Consider the following 15,210-nt stretch of genomic DNA (forward strand, 5'->3'; position numbering starts at 1 on the left):
TATTGGGGCACGATTTTCCCTTGTTCTGGGATTTGTGGGGGAAGGGATCCAGACTCCATCACGGAGACAAAAGCCAGGACCCTAGAAATACCTCGGTCGACATTGGAAGTGGATCGGTTTCCACTGTGTGTCCTTGTCGGTGAGGACGAGACTGTGACTGAGGAGGCCGACCTCCCTGAGTTAGAGGTGCCCGGAGAGAACTTTGGGGCAGCTCAAGTTCGGGACTTGACCTTGAAAGGGGCGTGGGACAATGTTACGGTTTGTAATGGTGTTGCTCAAGAGTCGGGGGCGGTACCCACACTTTGCAATTCAGGGGGTACCAGGTAACCAAACAAAGGTGAAGAGGTAGTGGAACAGCTGTTAGTTCCTGGGCCATACCGTCGGAGGGTATTAGATATGGCCCACTCACATATTCTAGGGGGGGGGGGGGGGGACACCTAGGGGTTGAAAAAACTCAGGAGCGAATAGTGAGGAGGTTTTATTGGCCAGGATGCTACCGGGAGATCTTAAACTATTGTAGGTCCTGCCCCACCTGCCAGATAACCGAGTCCACCTCCCAAGTCCGTAGTCCCTTAGTTCCACTACCTGTGATAGAAGTTCTCTTTGAGAAGATTGCCATGTACCTCGTGGGTCCCTTAATTAAATCGGCCCAGGGCCATCAATACATCTTGGTCGTCATGGACTATGCGACCCGGTACCCCGAAGGGGTACCCTTACGGAACTTAGCTCGGGAACTTGTCAACATCTTTGCTAGGACCGGCCTGCTGAAGGAAATCCTGACGGACCAAGGAACCCCATTCATGAGCAAGGTGATGAAGGAGCTGTGCAAAGTGCTTTAGATTACTCAGCTGCGAACCTGCGTTTGCCATCTGCAAACTGATGGCCTGGTGGAGCGCTTCAATAAGACCCTGAAAGCGATGCTCAAAAAGGTCATTGAGAAGGATGGTTGAGACTGGGACTACTTGCTTCCGTTTCTACTTTTCTCCGTCAGAGAAGTTCCCCAAGCCTTCACTGGCTTCTCTCCATTCGAGCTTCTATATGGCCGGCATCCAAGGGGTCTCCTAGACATCTCCAAGGAAACCTGGGAGGCCGAGATCACGCCCCACCGGAGATAACATCTGCGTGACAGCATGGAAAATCAGGGATGTTCGTGGGCAGAGCCGATTTTTTTGGCGCGAACAAGTCGGAACCCCGAATACGAACCCGAATTTCACATGCCGAACAAACTGGCTCAAGACTAACCATGACCTTGTCGTCCTTTTTTTCCTGCAGTAGACAAGTCTGCTTTTTTGCACTCAAGTCCTAAGAATGACTGAACCCTCTGTCGTTCCAGTTTTGATTTTTATAGGTTTAGCAGTCATCCCAGCCTGGTCAGAATGGTTCTGATTGTTATCAGTTGACAACTGCAGTGCTCTATTGACCTGCCTACCACTAGAATATCGTCCAAGTAGAGGATTTATTAGGGTATTCTGCTACCGGAGATGCACTGCGACTTCTATATAATTTTTGTAAATACCCTCAGAGCCATAGATAGGCCAAAGGGTAGCGCTCTGTACTAGAAGTGCCCGACTTGTTCGTTTATATACAAGGCCACCCTCAAGAATTTCTGTTCTTCCATATAGATTGGGATGTGTTCATAGGCATCCTTCACATCTAGCAATCTCATATAAAACACTCTGGAAATAGCATTTTATGGTCTCCATTTTGAAGGGCCAGTAGACTAGAAATTTGTTCACCCCTTTCTTTCAAGTTCACTATGGTCCTGAAGGTGCCATCTGTTTTTTTTTTATTAGGAATAGGGGGAATAGAATCCCTTCCCCTGCTCCTGCACTGGCACCTCTGGGAAATTCTCTTATCTCCTGCCTAGTCCAGTATATCATCTAGTACCCGTCCAAAGAGAAATTCTCCTTCGCATGGAATTGGGCATAGCTTGACCTTGGACTGAACATCTCCCGGCCAGCTCTTGAGCCATAGTGCTCTAAGTGCAGCTTTTTATAGGTTTGCCGATCTGTTTGCAAACATCACTGAGTCTGTCGAGGCGTTTGCGAGGAAAGTAGCTGCTCCTTGAATTATATCCTTAGGGACGTTGTTCTTAATCTTATCCTCTAACTGCTGTAACCAAATCATCATGGATCTGGCCATGCAGGTTGCCCAAACTGCTGGTTTTATTGCCCCTTCTGAAGACTTCCATATCTGCTTCAGATACACATCCACTTTTTTATCAAGAGGATCTTCAAAGGGCAGGGTAGATCTTTTGGTTGACTTGGCCACCGCCATGTCTATTTTAGGGGTTTTGTCCCACATGGCTGCTTCTTCCTCATCAAACAGACACCTCCTTTTGGATGACGACGGCAGTGGATCCTTTTTCTCAGGCTTCCTTCATTCCCTATTAATGAGCATTTCAATTCTTTCACTAACCGGAAATATGCAATTTTTCTTTTATACCAAACCCCCGAAACATAATGTCCTGGACTGTTCTTGGGGTTTTAGTATCTGACATGCCCATAGTAGTTCTTTACCAATATATCTGTGTCTTCTGTAGGAAAACACGGCCTCCCCCCTGTATCACTATCAGAGGATGAGGAAGAAGAGGAGTCCGATTCGTCTCTATCCTCAGATATTACAGACTCTTCTGAATCAGCGGCCTGCTGTTTGGGTCTTTTCTCCCTTTTACCACTTTCCTGCTGAATCAGTGAATTAATGGAGTCTGTAACTTCTATCCTAATTATGGATTTTAAATCCATGGCAAAGTTGGGGGGTTTCTTCAGAGGTGGTCTTCAGAATACAAGAATCTCTTCATATATGTGCTGGGTAAGTTATCGCCGCACATTCTTTATCTTTTAGCTTGGCGCTACACCTCTTAGGCCCCTCCTAGCAAAGAACACAGAGAGAAAAGGACCTATTCAACATGATGAACATATACGAAGATCACTCACCACTCTGCCGTTCAGTCTAGGGTACCGGAGATGGAGGCTGGATCAGTTCACATGACCGTTCTCCCCTGGACGTGGTCGACTCACAAACTGCCTTGTTCTTCTGGTTAATCTGTCACTTGTACAGCTGTCACTGCTGCGTCTCTGACGATAACGCAGCTGCCGTGGTGGCTGTGGCTGCTGCTACGCCTCCAGCATATCCATGGCATCAAGAGGAAATCTAGCGTAGTATAGTTACCCATCATATGAAGGTGACCTTGTCGCAGTTGATGGGCACACATAAATTGGCCAAATTATGCGCAAAGAACCTTCATTTTTCAAAGTGACATTAGTCTAGATACTATATTTCTTATATATTCATGTATGGAGTGCCGAAGTTTTCTGCTATTTAGATTATGTTTTTCTTCAGAGCACCCGAATAGACCAGTGAGCGACCCCTTTCTTTTCTATTAATCAATTTTGGGATCCCGCTCCTGGAGCATTGCAGCAGGTACGTGTTCACACTATTAGAAGTTTGATAGCCTTTTTTCTGACCATGTGTCCCTCCCATTCAGTCACAGGTGGTTTTAACTAGCTCTACCAGCCCATACATTGTAGGTTAAAAGCCCAGCAGAGACATATTGTCCATGCAGGCTTGCAGCCCAAGAGTGGCATATCCAGTGGTAGCGTAGTATAGTTACCCATCATACGAAGGTGACCTTGTCACGGTTGATGGGCACACATAAATTGGCCAAATTATGCGCAAAGAACCTTCATTTTTCAAAGTGACATTAGTCTAGATACTGTATTTCTTATATATTCATGTATGGAGTGCCGAAGTTTTCTGCTATCAAGAGGAAAGCTGCCGGCCTCCACCATCTGGTGGTCAACCGTCCACTATATACCGGACGGACGCCACAGCTCCAGCGTCTGCTGCCGACCTCCCCCCAGAAATCTCGCATTATTTCCGGGTCAGACTTTTCCTTCCAGCGAGCGGTGTGAAGGGAGCATACCGGCGAGCCCTGTTCATAAACAGCCCCTGCATTTTACTGCCGCATTGCTTTCTGGCACACTTCCTCAGCAGGGCGCGCTAGATATCCCACTAGTGCGCCTCGCGCTTGCGCAGATCTTGGTTGCCATAACTCCAGCGCACTCAACACGGGGTACGCCAACCACGTTCAACAAAGTGGTCATGCAACTGCACACCCCAACGTCCTGGCCAGCGGTAGTGTCTCCAGATCTGTCAGCATCCCAGATCCTTGCAGACACCAACCAGACTTGGGTAAGTTCAATTGTACCGTTACTTTACTCTCTAGGTTCCTTCAAGGACCGGAAACCATATTGATGAAAAGGAGAGGCACCACCCTTTTGTTCAGTAGGTTTCCTGTCCTTGATTAGTGGATACCCTCTCTCTCAGGTGGTGCTGTCATGGGAGAAGGGGAAAAACAAGACTGACCACAAGACCATCACAGCCGTCTACACATCATAGGGGAGATCTCATGACACCTTCTCTCCATCTACCTGATGATCCTGAGGAACATTGGGGTCTTCTTGTTTACAGTCCTGTGGAAGAAGAGGACGGGGACATCTCTCTGGTGTTGTCCTCTTACTGGATAGATCTGGAGGAAACACATACAGGGACTGAATTCATTCTTTACATACAGATAATTATAGGCCGTGTGGTTTTAGCCCTGTCTATTACCTGGTGATGTGAGGGGCTGGGGAACCTCCATCATGATGTCCTTGTACAGATCTTTGTGTCCTTCTAAATACTCCCACTCCTCCATGGAGAAATAGACAGCGACATCCTGACATCTTATAGGAACCTGACACATACAATGATACCGTCATCCCCCCGATCCCTCCATAGCGTTACTGTATAATGTCCCAGCATTCCCAGCAGTGTCACCTCTCCAGTCAGCAGCTCAATCATCTTGTAGGTGAGTTCTAGGATCTTCTGGTCATTGATGTCCTCATGTATCAGGGGGTGAGGTGGAGGCCCCGTGATTGGGCTCAGGGGTCTTCCCCATCCCTCAGACACAGGGTCCTGACAGCGCCCACTAGAGGTCTTCTTCACTACTGTGTAATCCTGGTTATGGAGAGACACATTAATAAATCTCACTACAGACATTTCCAGAGTCCTCAACTCTCCAGTTCTATCCATCTGTTATTCCCATAGATAAGAATGATGTAATGTGACGCCATCAGAATCCAGGGGCGGAACTACTGCCCGTGCAGCCCGTTCATTGAACGGGGGCCCCGAGGGAGAGGGGGCCCCTCCAGCAGGGCCGCCATCAGGGCATGACTGCCCTGACTCCAGTATGGGGCCCAGCTGGTAGGGGCCCCCTCGGAGCCCCGTTGGGGGGCCCCCCTCTTGTGCATCTCTCTCATGGGGCCCCCAGCCCCATGCTAAGCGCCGGGTCCGGGACATATGAGCGCTGCGCTGCTGCGCCTTCATGATTCCCCTGACTTCCGGTCATGTGAAGGCGCCGTCACATGGCCGGAAGTCAGGAGAACCTGGTGTCAGCGATTTGGACGAGCGCCAGGATTCTGCAAGGATCGCATGGGGGTAAGTATAACAAGTTTTATTTTTTTTTTAAATACAATTAACTAGGAGTGGGGGGAGATGAGAGCTGCCCACGTGAGGGGGGGGGCGAGAGCTGCCCACGTGAGGGGGGGGGGCGAGAGCTGCCCACGTGAGGGGGGGGGGCGAGAGCTGCCCACGTGAGGGGGGGGGGCGAGAGCTGCCCACGTGAGGGGGGGGGGCGAGAGCTGCCCACGTGAGGGGGGGGGGCGAGAGCTGCCCACGTGAGGGGGGGGGGCGAGAGCTGCCCACGTGAGGGGGGGGGCGAGAGCTGCCCACGTGAGGGGGGGGGGCGAGAGCTGCCCACGTGAGGGGGGGGGGGCGAGAGCTGCCCACGTGAGGGGGGGGGGGCGAGAGCTGCCCACGTGAGGGGGGGGGCGAGAGCTGCCCACGTGAGGGGGGGGGCGAGAGCTGCCCACGTGAGGGGGGGGGGCGAGAGCTGCCCACGTGAGGGGGGGGGCGAGAGCTGCCCACGTGAGGGGGGGGGGCGAGAGCTGCCCACGTGAGGGGGGGGGCGAGAGCTGCCCACGTGAGGGGGGGGCGAGAGCTGCCCACGTGAGGGGGGGGGGCGAGAGCTGCCCACGTGAGGGGGGGGGGCGAGAGCTGCCCACGTGAGGGGGGGGGGCGAGAGCTGCCCACTTGAGGGGGGGGGCGAGAGCTGCCCACGTGAGGGGGGGGGCGAGAGCTGCCCACGTGAGGGGGGGGGCGAGAGCTGCCCACGTGAGGGGGGGGGCGAGAGCTGCCCACGTGAGGGGGGGGGCGAGAGCTGCCCACGTGAGGGGGGGGGCGAGAGCTGCCCACGTGAGGGGGGGGCGAGAGCTGCCCACGTGAGGGGGGGTGAGAGCTGCCCACGTGAGGGGGGGTGAGAGCTGCACACGTGAGGGGGGGTGAGAGCTGCCCACGTGAGGGGGGGTGAGAGCTGCCCACGTGAGGGGGGGTGAGAGCTGCACACGTGAGGGGGGGTGAGAGCTGCACACGTGAGGGGGGGGTGAGAGCTGCACACGTGAGGGGGGGTGAGAGCTGCACACGTGAGGGGGGGGTGAGAGCTGCACACGTGAGGGGGGGGTGAGAGCTGCACACGTGAGGGGGGGGTGAGAGCTGCACACGTGAGGGGGGGTGAGAGCTGCACACGTGAGGGGGGGTGAGAGCTGCACACGTGAGGGGGGGTGAGAGCTGCACACGTGAGGGGGGGTGAGAGCTGCACATGGGGGGGTTATGTTTACATAACTTTGTTACCTTATGAAGGGCAGGGGGGCCCCCAAAAATTTCTTGCACAGGGGCCCACTACAGTCTGTGTCCGCCCCTGTCAGAATCTCTCACCTCTCCAGTAAGCCGGAAGAGGATCTCTAGGGTGAGGTGGAATATCCTCTCCGCCATCTTCTTCTTCTCCTTCTCCATCCACTAAGGTGTAAGGTAAATTTTCTAGAAGATGGAAGATAATGATGAGAACGACTGAATCTACAGGATCCTAAATGGAAGGAAGATGGCTGCTCTGTGCGCCCAGGAGCTGTGATGAGGTCACAGGAGGGGAGGAGTCAGGGGTCACATGATCAGGGGCCTCAGTGGATGCAGGACTCTGCTGTGCTGGTTGTCATGGTGCTGGATGAGCTGAAGTTTATGTGTGGGGTCAGGAGGGGTTTACAGTGTGGATGTAGCAGAGCCGTGTGTGTACGAGGTGTACGGAGCAGAGCCGTGTGTGTACGAGGTGTACGGAGCAGAGCCGCGTGTGTACGAGGTGTACGGAGCAGAGCCGCGTGTGTACGAGGTGTACGGAGCAGAGCCGCGTGTGTACGAGGTGTACGGAGCAGAGCCGTGTGTGTACGAGGTGTACGGAGCAGAGCCGCGTGTGTACGAGGTGTACGGAGCGGAGCCGAGTGTGTACGAGGCGTACGGAGCGGAGCCGCGTGTGTACGAGGTGTACGGAGCAGAGCCGCGTGTGTACGAGGTGTACGGAGCAGAGCCGCGTGTGTACGAGGTGTACGGAGCGGAGCCGAGTGTGTACGAGGTGTACGGAGCAGAGCCGAGTGTGTACGAGGTGTACGGAGCAGAGCCGCGCGTGTACGAGGTGTACGGAGCGGAGCCGCGTGTGTACGAGGTGTACGGAGCAGAGCCGTGTGTGTACGAGGTGTACGGAGCGGAACCGCACGTGTACGAGGTGTACGGAGCAGAGCCGCGTGTGTACGAGGTGTACGGAGCGGAGCCGTGTGTGTACGAGGTGTACGGCGCTGAGCCGCGTGTGTACGAGGTGTACGGAGCGGAGCCGCGTGTGTACGAGGTGTACGTAGCGGAGCCGCGCGTGTACGAGGCGTACGGAGCAAAGCCGCATGTGTGCGAGGCGTACGGAGCGGAGCCGCGTGTGTGCGAGGCGTACGGAGCGGAGCCGCTTGTGTACGAGGTGTACGGAGCGGAGCCGCGCGTGTACGAGGCGTACGGAGCAAAGCCGCATGTGTGCGAGGCGTACGGAGCGGAGCCGCGTGTGTGCGAGGCGTACGGAGCGGAACCGCACGTGTACGAGGTGTACGGAGCAGAGCCGTGTGTGTACGAGGTGTACGGAGCAGAGCCGCGTGTGTACGAGCCGTACGGAGCGGAGCCACGCGTGTACGAGCCGTACGGAGCGGAGCCGCGCGTGTGCGAGGCGTACGGAGCGGAGCCGCGCGTGTACGAGGCGTACGGAGCGGGGCCACGTGTGTACGAGGTGTACGGAGCAGAGCCGCGTGTGTACGAGGCGTACAGAGCAAAGCCGCGTGTGTGCGAGGCGTACAGAGCGGAGCCGCGTGTGTGCGAGGCGTACAGAGCGGAGCCGCGTGTGCACGAGGTGTACGCAGCGGGGCCACGTGTGTACGAGGCGTACGGAGCAGAGCTGCGTGTGTACGAGGCGTACGGAGCAAAGCCTCGTGTGTACGAGGCGTACGAAGCAGAGCCGCGTGTGTGCGAGATGTTCGGAGCGGAGCCGCGTGTGTACGAGGTGTACGGAGCGGAGCCGCGTGTGTACGAGGTGTGCGGAGCGGAGCCGCGTGTGTACGAGGTGTGCGGAGCGGAGCCGCGTGTGTGCGAGGTGTACGGAGCGGAGCCGCGTGTGTACGAGGTGTACGGAGCGGGGCCACGTGTGTACGAGGTGTACGGAGAGGAGTATCCCTATTTATCTATCTGCACCCTCTGAATAGAGCGAGTTCTGCGTCACTAAGATGAATGATGATGGGAGTGTATGTGCATGAAGGAAGCTGTCAGTTTCTATGCACCTTCACTTACTTCACTATGGCTGTATACATGTTTGTATGTATTTCAGCCATTAACTCCTTGTTCGGTCTAAGATGATGTAAGGTGGCTTTCGGACACACAGTTGATGGGAGGTATATATCACAGAGGTGGTTGTCCTAGACCAGGGGTCTCAAACTCAGCTGGGCATATGGGCCGCACATGGAAAAACATTTAATTTGGGGGGCCGCATTATTTGCATGACAAAGTGACATTTTTAGTGATACCATTTTATTTTCTATACACCTTTTGAACTGGTCCTCATCTTGCAGACATGGTCTCCCCTCCAGGTCCCCCATATTGCAGACATGGTCTCCCCTCCAGGTCCGCCATATTGCAGACATGGTCTCCCCTCCAGGTCCCCCATATTGCAGACATGGTCCCCCATCCAGGTCCCCCATCCAGCAGACATGGTCTCCCATCCAGGTCCTCCATATTGCCAACATGGTCCCCCATATTGCAGACGTGGCCTTCATATTGCAGACATGGTCCCCCATCCAGGTCCCCCATCCAGCAGACATGGTCTCCCATCCAGGTCCTCCATATTGCAGACATGGTCCCCCATATTGCCGACATGGTCCCCCATCCAGGTCCCCCATATTGCAGACATGGCCTTCATATTGCAGACATGGTCCCCATATTGCAGACATGGTCCCCCATCCAGGTCCCCCATATCGCAGACATGGCCTTCATATTGCAGACATGGTCCCCCATCCAGGTCCCCCCATATTGCAGACATGGTCCCCCATCCAGGTCCCCCATATTGCAGACATGGTCCCCCATATTACAGACATGGTCCCCCATCCTGGTCCTTATGTTGCAGACATGTCCCCCATCCAGGTCCCCATGTTGCAGACATGTCCCCCATCCAGGTGTCCCCCCCATACTGCGCACATGGCCGCCCCCCCCCATACTGCGCACAGGGTCCCCGTCCCCCCATATTGCACTCAGGGTCCCCATCCCCCCATACTGCACTCAGGGTCCCCGCCCCCCCCCATACAGCGCTCAGGGTCCCAGCCCACCCCATACAGCGCTCAGGATCCTCGTCCCCCCCCATACTGCGCTCAGGGTCCCCGTCCCCCGCCATACAGCGCTCATGGTCCCCGTCCCCCCATACTGCACTCAGGGTCCCCCCCCATACTGCGCTCATGGTCCCCGTCCCCCTATACTGCGCTCAGGGTCCCCGTCCCCCCATACTGCACACGGTGCTCCCCTCCCTATACTGAGCACAGGTCCCCTGTGCTGTATTTGACATGACAGAGAAAAAAATATATATATATTCTCACCTGTCCTCCGTTCCCTCGGCGTCCTTTCTGCACCTGTGGCCCGCAGGCACAGACCCCGTAACGATCGCGGCTTTCTCCAGCAGCCGCCAATATCAGCGCTGTAGTGCAGTGTATTGCCGCGCAGAGACCGGCTCTCTGCACAGCAATACCAGTGCCAGCCACCGACCTATCAGAGGCCAGCAGCTGACATCTGTACATGGCAGTGACGTCACACGTCGCCGCGCTGGGACGCAGAGGTCAGCTGCTGGCCTCTGATAGGCCGGTGGCTGGCACTGATATTGCTGTGCAGATAGACGGTCTCTGCACGGCAATACACTGCAATACAGCGCTGATATCGGCGGCTGCTGGAGAGAGCCGCGATCATTACGGGGTCTATGTGCCGCATCGGTTTATGAAGAACCAATAACCCAGCAAGGACATATAAATGGAAACGGTTCCCGTGTTACCTCACCACGCACCCAAGTGAGTAGCATTCCCACAATGGGTGTTAGAAATACGGGCAGAGTTCCCAGGGAACACGTGTGACTGCTACAGAGGTACTGCATGCCCTGGACGAAGGCAGCCATAAGCCAGCAAATAACATCAGATAGCATGGAGAACCTAGTGAAACACCTGGTACAAGCCCAGCTGTAGCAGCAGAACCGACAACAGCTGGCGCAACAGGAGCCAAATAAGCTGCTTATGCGACAGAGGTTCGTGGCATGGCGGTAGATTCGACTCCAACGTCAGCTGATGATGTCTCCATCCAGAAGGCAGTAAGGAGAGCCCTGCAGAAAATGACCAAGGGTGACGACACAGAGGCCATTTTTGAAAGATTCGACGAGAGGGAGAAACTCTCACCAGGGCAATGTGCTGATGCCATACTTAACGGGGGAGCTCCAGAAGGCCTACTCTGACTTAGCCTTAAAAGATGCGCTTAGGAGTGACAATGACTGTCAGGGTACAACGTGTCCACCGCTTGGCATATCACTGTGACAAACCCCCTCCCTACCAAATGTTTGATTTGCTGAACCACGTTCAAAAATGGTTGCAGGCAAAGACCTCTACCCCTGTGCAGATGGTAGAGCGAGTGGTAATGTACCGGTTTGTGCACTCCTTTCCGAGGCCAATACAGACTTGGGTTGCCCAGGGGGATCCCCGGAATACGGATGACCTGGTCAGACTGTTCGAAAGATATCACGGGGTCGATGGTTCCTTGGGGACACCCAAAAAGGGGTGGGTCGTCCAAGATCAAAAGGCTCAGGGGAGGTTATACCAAAGGTTCCAGCTGTCAACATATGCTGGAAATATCACGGCCCAGGCCATATAGCACCGCATTGTCCCCTGACTTCCGAGCAGATGGACTGTAGCCTGGGTTGCCACTGTTCATACTATGTGTATCCAGTTTGCAGTGCGATCTTTCCATGCAATAAGGGGCCACAAGCTTGTCCCGTAATGGGGAATGGTCAGCAAGTGACTGGACTGCTAGTCTTAGAAAGTTTGTTGACCCTAGTGAGGGCCACATTTCCTCTCCAGCTGATCCCTGGAAAGAAGGTTGACGTCAATTGCTTTCACGAGGATGCTAAAGGCTATCCAGTGGCCAGAGTGGACATTGGAATGGGCCAAGGTACTGAGTCCCACGAGATTGGCGTGGTCTAGGACTTACTGCACCCCATTATTATAGGCCAGGACTTTTGTTTGTTTTGGGACTTTTGGAGGAGGGCGACAGTGCTCGATTAAGAGACGGGTCACCCCTAAAGAACTGTTACCACACTCAGAGTCTGACGGGTTTCCCTTCTGTGTCCTTGTGGGGGATGACAAGGTAGTGTCCCTTGGGGCCAACATACCTGATGTAGGGGTGACCGGTGAAAATGTTAGGTCCGCCCGTGATAGGGAGCTAATGCTAAAGGAGACATTACATAATGTAACTGTCTTAAACAGTATAGCGCAAGAGCCAGGGGCTGACACCAGGTTTCCCTATTTTATGTTGAGTGGGGAGTTATTGTACAGCGTTATTAAGGTCAGAGAGGAAATAGTGGAGCAATTGTTGGTACCCTGACTATGTAGATGAAGGATGATGGACATGGTCCATTTACATGTCTTGACCATTTGGATGTGGATAAAAGTGGATAAGTGGTTGTGCGGAGGTTCTATTGGCCTGGATATCACCAGGAAATCTTAAAGTATTGCAGGTCCTGTCCCACCTGCCAGATAATCACCCCTCCTCTCACTTTCGACGTCCCCTCGTACCATTACCCATCATAGAAGTGCCGTTTGAACGAATTGCCATGGACTGGGTCCATCACCTGGTTAAATCTGCTTGTGGGCATCAATACATATTGTTCATCCTTGACTATGCTACGTGGTGCCCTGAAGCAGTTCCACTGAGAAACTCCTCTGTGGTAAGTAAAGCACACGAGTTGGTACACATTTTTTCCTGGACCGGATTAACGGGGGAGATACTTACCGACCAAGGAAAAGCCTTTATGAGTAAGGTGATGAGGGAACTGTGTAAGGCCCTACAAATTACACAACTGAAGACATCCATGTACCATCCCAGATGGATGGCCTTGTGGAAAGGTTAAATAAAACATTGAAGAGTATGCTTAAGTAGGTCATATAGAAGGACGGTCAAGACTGGGACTGTCTCCTCCCGTATCTGTTGTTTTCTATCCGGGAGGTTCCACAAGCCTCAACCGGATTCTCTCCATTTGAACTTCTATATGGTCGACATGCAATGGGTCTCCTTGATATAGCGAAGGATTCCTGGGAAGCCGAGGTTACGCCCCAATCGGAGCATCATTGAGGATGTCACTAAAATGTAGGAGTTGATTGCGAAGGTGATGCCCGTCATAAAAGGACATTTCCTCCAGGCACAAGGGGCTCAATCTAGGGTCTACAACTGGTCAGCCAGGGTGAGGCAGTTCAGCCCCGGGGACAGAGTCCTTGTACTAATTCCCACAGTGGAGAGTTTTTGGCCAAATGGTAAGACCCCTATGAGGTGGTAGAGAAGCTTGGTGAAGGGAACTACAAAGTCCATCACAGATCTACCTCTCTGTACTCAATATCAACTCCTTACTAACCAGAATACCACAATGTCTGTCTGCTATTTCATCTTTCTTCTCTGCTAGATTCCTAAAACTTAATATGGATAAAACCAAATTCATCATATTTCCACCATCTCACTCAACCCCCCTCCTGACCTATCTATCAAAGTCAATGGCCACCCACTCTCCCCACTCTCCCCAGTCTCGCTGCCTCTGGGTAGCACTTGACTCTAATCTCTCCTTCAAACCTCATATCCAAGGCCTTTCCACTTCATGCCGACTCCAATTCAAAAATATTTCCCGGATCCGCACATTCCTCAACCATGAATCTGCAAAAACACTAGTGCGTGCCCTCATCATCTCTCTCCTCGACTACTGCAACCTCCTGCTCTGTGGTCTCTCTTCTAACACTCTCGCACCCCTGCAATCTATCCTAAACCCTGCTGCCCAACTAATGCACCTGTCCCCCCGCTATTCTCCTGTCTCTTCCCGCTGCCAATCCCTGCACTGGCTCCCCATTGCCCAGAGACTCAAGTTCAAGACCCTAACCTTGGCATACAAAACCATCCATAGCCTGTCTCCTCTATATATCTATGATCTAGTCTCCCGGTACCTACTTGCATGCAACCTTCGATCCTCACAGGACCACCTTCTCTACTCTGCTCCTTTCTCCTCTTCCCACAATTGCATACAAGATTTCTCCCATGCATCCCCCCTACTCTGGAACTCTCTACTCCAACACGACAGACTCGCGCCTACCGTGGAAACCTTCAAAAGGAACCTGAAGACCGACCTCTTCCGACAAGCCTACAACCTGCAGTAACCATCACTGCATGACCAGCTGTACCCTCACCTACGGTATCCTCACCCCCCCTTCTACACTGTGAGCCCTCACGGGCAGTGTCCTCTCGCCTCCTGTGCCAGTCGGTGACTTGTTTTTGTTTAAACTATTGTGCTTGTTTTCTGCTATGTATACCCCTTTTTCACATGTAAAGCGCCATGGAATTAATGGCGCTATATTAATTAATAATAATAACCAAGAAGACTAAAACTGTACAAAGTGTACATATGTGGCAAGATAGGGAGCCAGTTGAAGCTCCGTGTTTTCTGGACAAGCCTGAAGCAGATGTTGAAAGAGTCATAATAGCAAAGATGCCGTTGAAAGCTCAAAAATAGCAGTGTGGGAGTTGTTGCAGCAGAACAGGGACCTGTTCTTAGATTTGCTATTTTGTACAAAGGTCATAGAACGTGAGGTTCTGATTTAATCCCATGTGCGGGTGAACTTGAAGCCCTATCTAATTCCTGAGGCCTGGCGAGAGCTATTCTCCAAGGAATCTCTGAGTATTTGAGGAATCAGAGAGGGTGGTGTAGCCCTATTGTCCTGGTTCCAAAACCTGATGGCGAATGGAGGTTCTGTAACGATTATAGGAAGCTGAATGAAGTCCAAGTTCAACGCATATCAGATGCCGTGTGTCGATGACCTGATCGCGAGACGTGGGCTGGCAAAGTATATAACTTTGTGACCCACTACTACTCAGGTAGCGTTAGCCCTCCCTGGGAAAGGTGTACTCGGACTGCGGGCCGGTGGTAGAGGGGGATGCAGTGGTGGCCTTGGCTCAGTCCGTGGCCAGGGCGCACACATTAAAAATATGGGGTAGTGGATGAGTGGTTATTTGTCGGCTACGCCACCTGTGGTTTCTGCTGAGGACCACCAGCGCTGCGCCAGTCCTCTGAGGCCGGTGTTCTAGCAGCTTGGGATGGAATAGCTCCCCGCAGGTGGAGCCAGGCCTCAGGGCAGAGTAGAAGAAGTGCAGTGCAGAGGAATGGTGGGTGCGGTGCCGCGCAGAAATGAGAGAGAAGAGGCGGTGTATGAAGTCATCCAGGTTTTACTCACGGTAGACTTGTTTTCAGCCACAAAGCTTCTCTTTGTTCCTCACGGCGCGCTGCGGCCACCAGGATGGGGTTCAGCTCACTCCGGGTAGCTCGGGTGCACCAGACAAAACCCCTCCACCAGTGTGTTCCTCTCACTTGCTGTACTAGAACCGCCTCGTGCCCCTACTAAGTCCCGTACGGGTACCGCAATGTCCGCTGAAGGTGGCTTGTAGCCCCCGGACCGCCTAGGTCCCTTATTGGTGACTGGGGTGTAA

General features: G+C 53.5%; 2 protein-coding genes across 2 annotated transcripts in view; one reads left to right on the forward strand and one right to left on the reverse strand.

Annotated features, from left to right (window-relative positions):
- LOC141192333 (uncharacterized) overlaps positions 1-7,004 on the reverse strand; it is a 48,924-nt gene extending 41,920 nt beyond the window's left edge. The window contains exons 1-4 of the mRNA XM_073661839.1: positions 6,817-7,004; positions 4,822-5,001; positions 4,615-4,738; positions 4,434-4,531 (exon numbers count right to left, since the gene is read on the reverse strand). Coding sequence (XP_073517940.1) covers positions 4,434-4,531; positions 4,615-4,738; positions 4,822-5,001; positions 6,817-6,894 — 480 coding nt within the window. The 5' untranslated portion in view covers positions 6,895-7,004. The remainder of the gene's footprint in view (positions 1-4,433; positions 4,532-4,614; positions 4,739-4,821; positions 5,002-6,816) is intronic.
- LOC141192389 (uncharacterized) overlaps positions 1-15,210 on the forward strand; it is a 208,977-nt gene that overhangs the window by 106,365 nt on the left and 87,402 nt on the right. The gene's annotated exons all lie outside the window — the stretch shown is intronic.

Source organism: Phyllobates terribilis, unplaced genomic scaffold (genome assembly GCF_046119375.1).
Source record: "Phyllobates terribilis strain yellow unplaced genomic scaffold, ASM4611937v1 Scaffold_60__1_contigs__length_8166268, whole genome shotgun sequence".
Classification (NCBI taxonomy): domain Eukaryota; kingdom Metazoa; phylum Chordata; class Amphibia; order Anura; family Dendrobatidae; genus Phyllobates; species Phyllobates terribilis.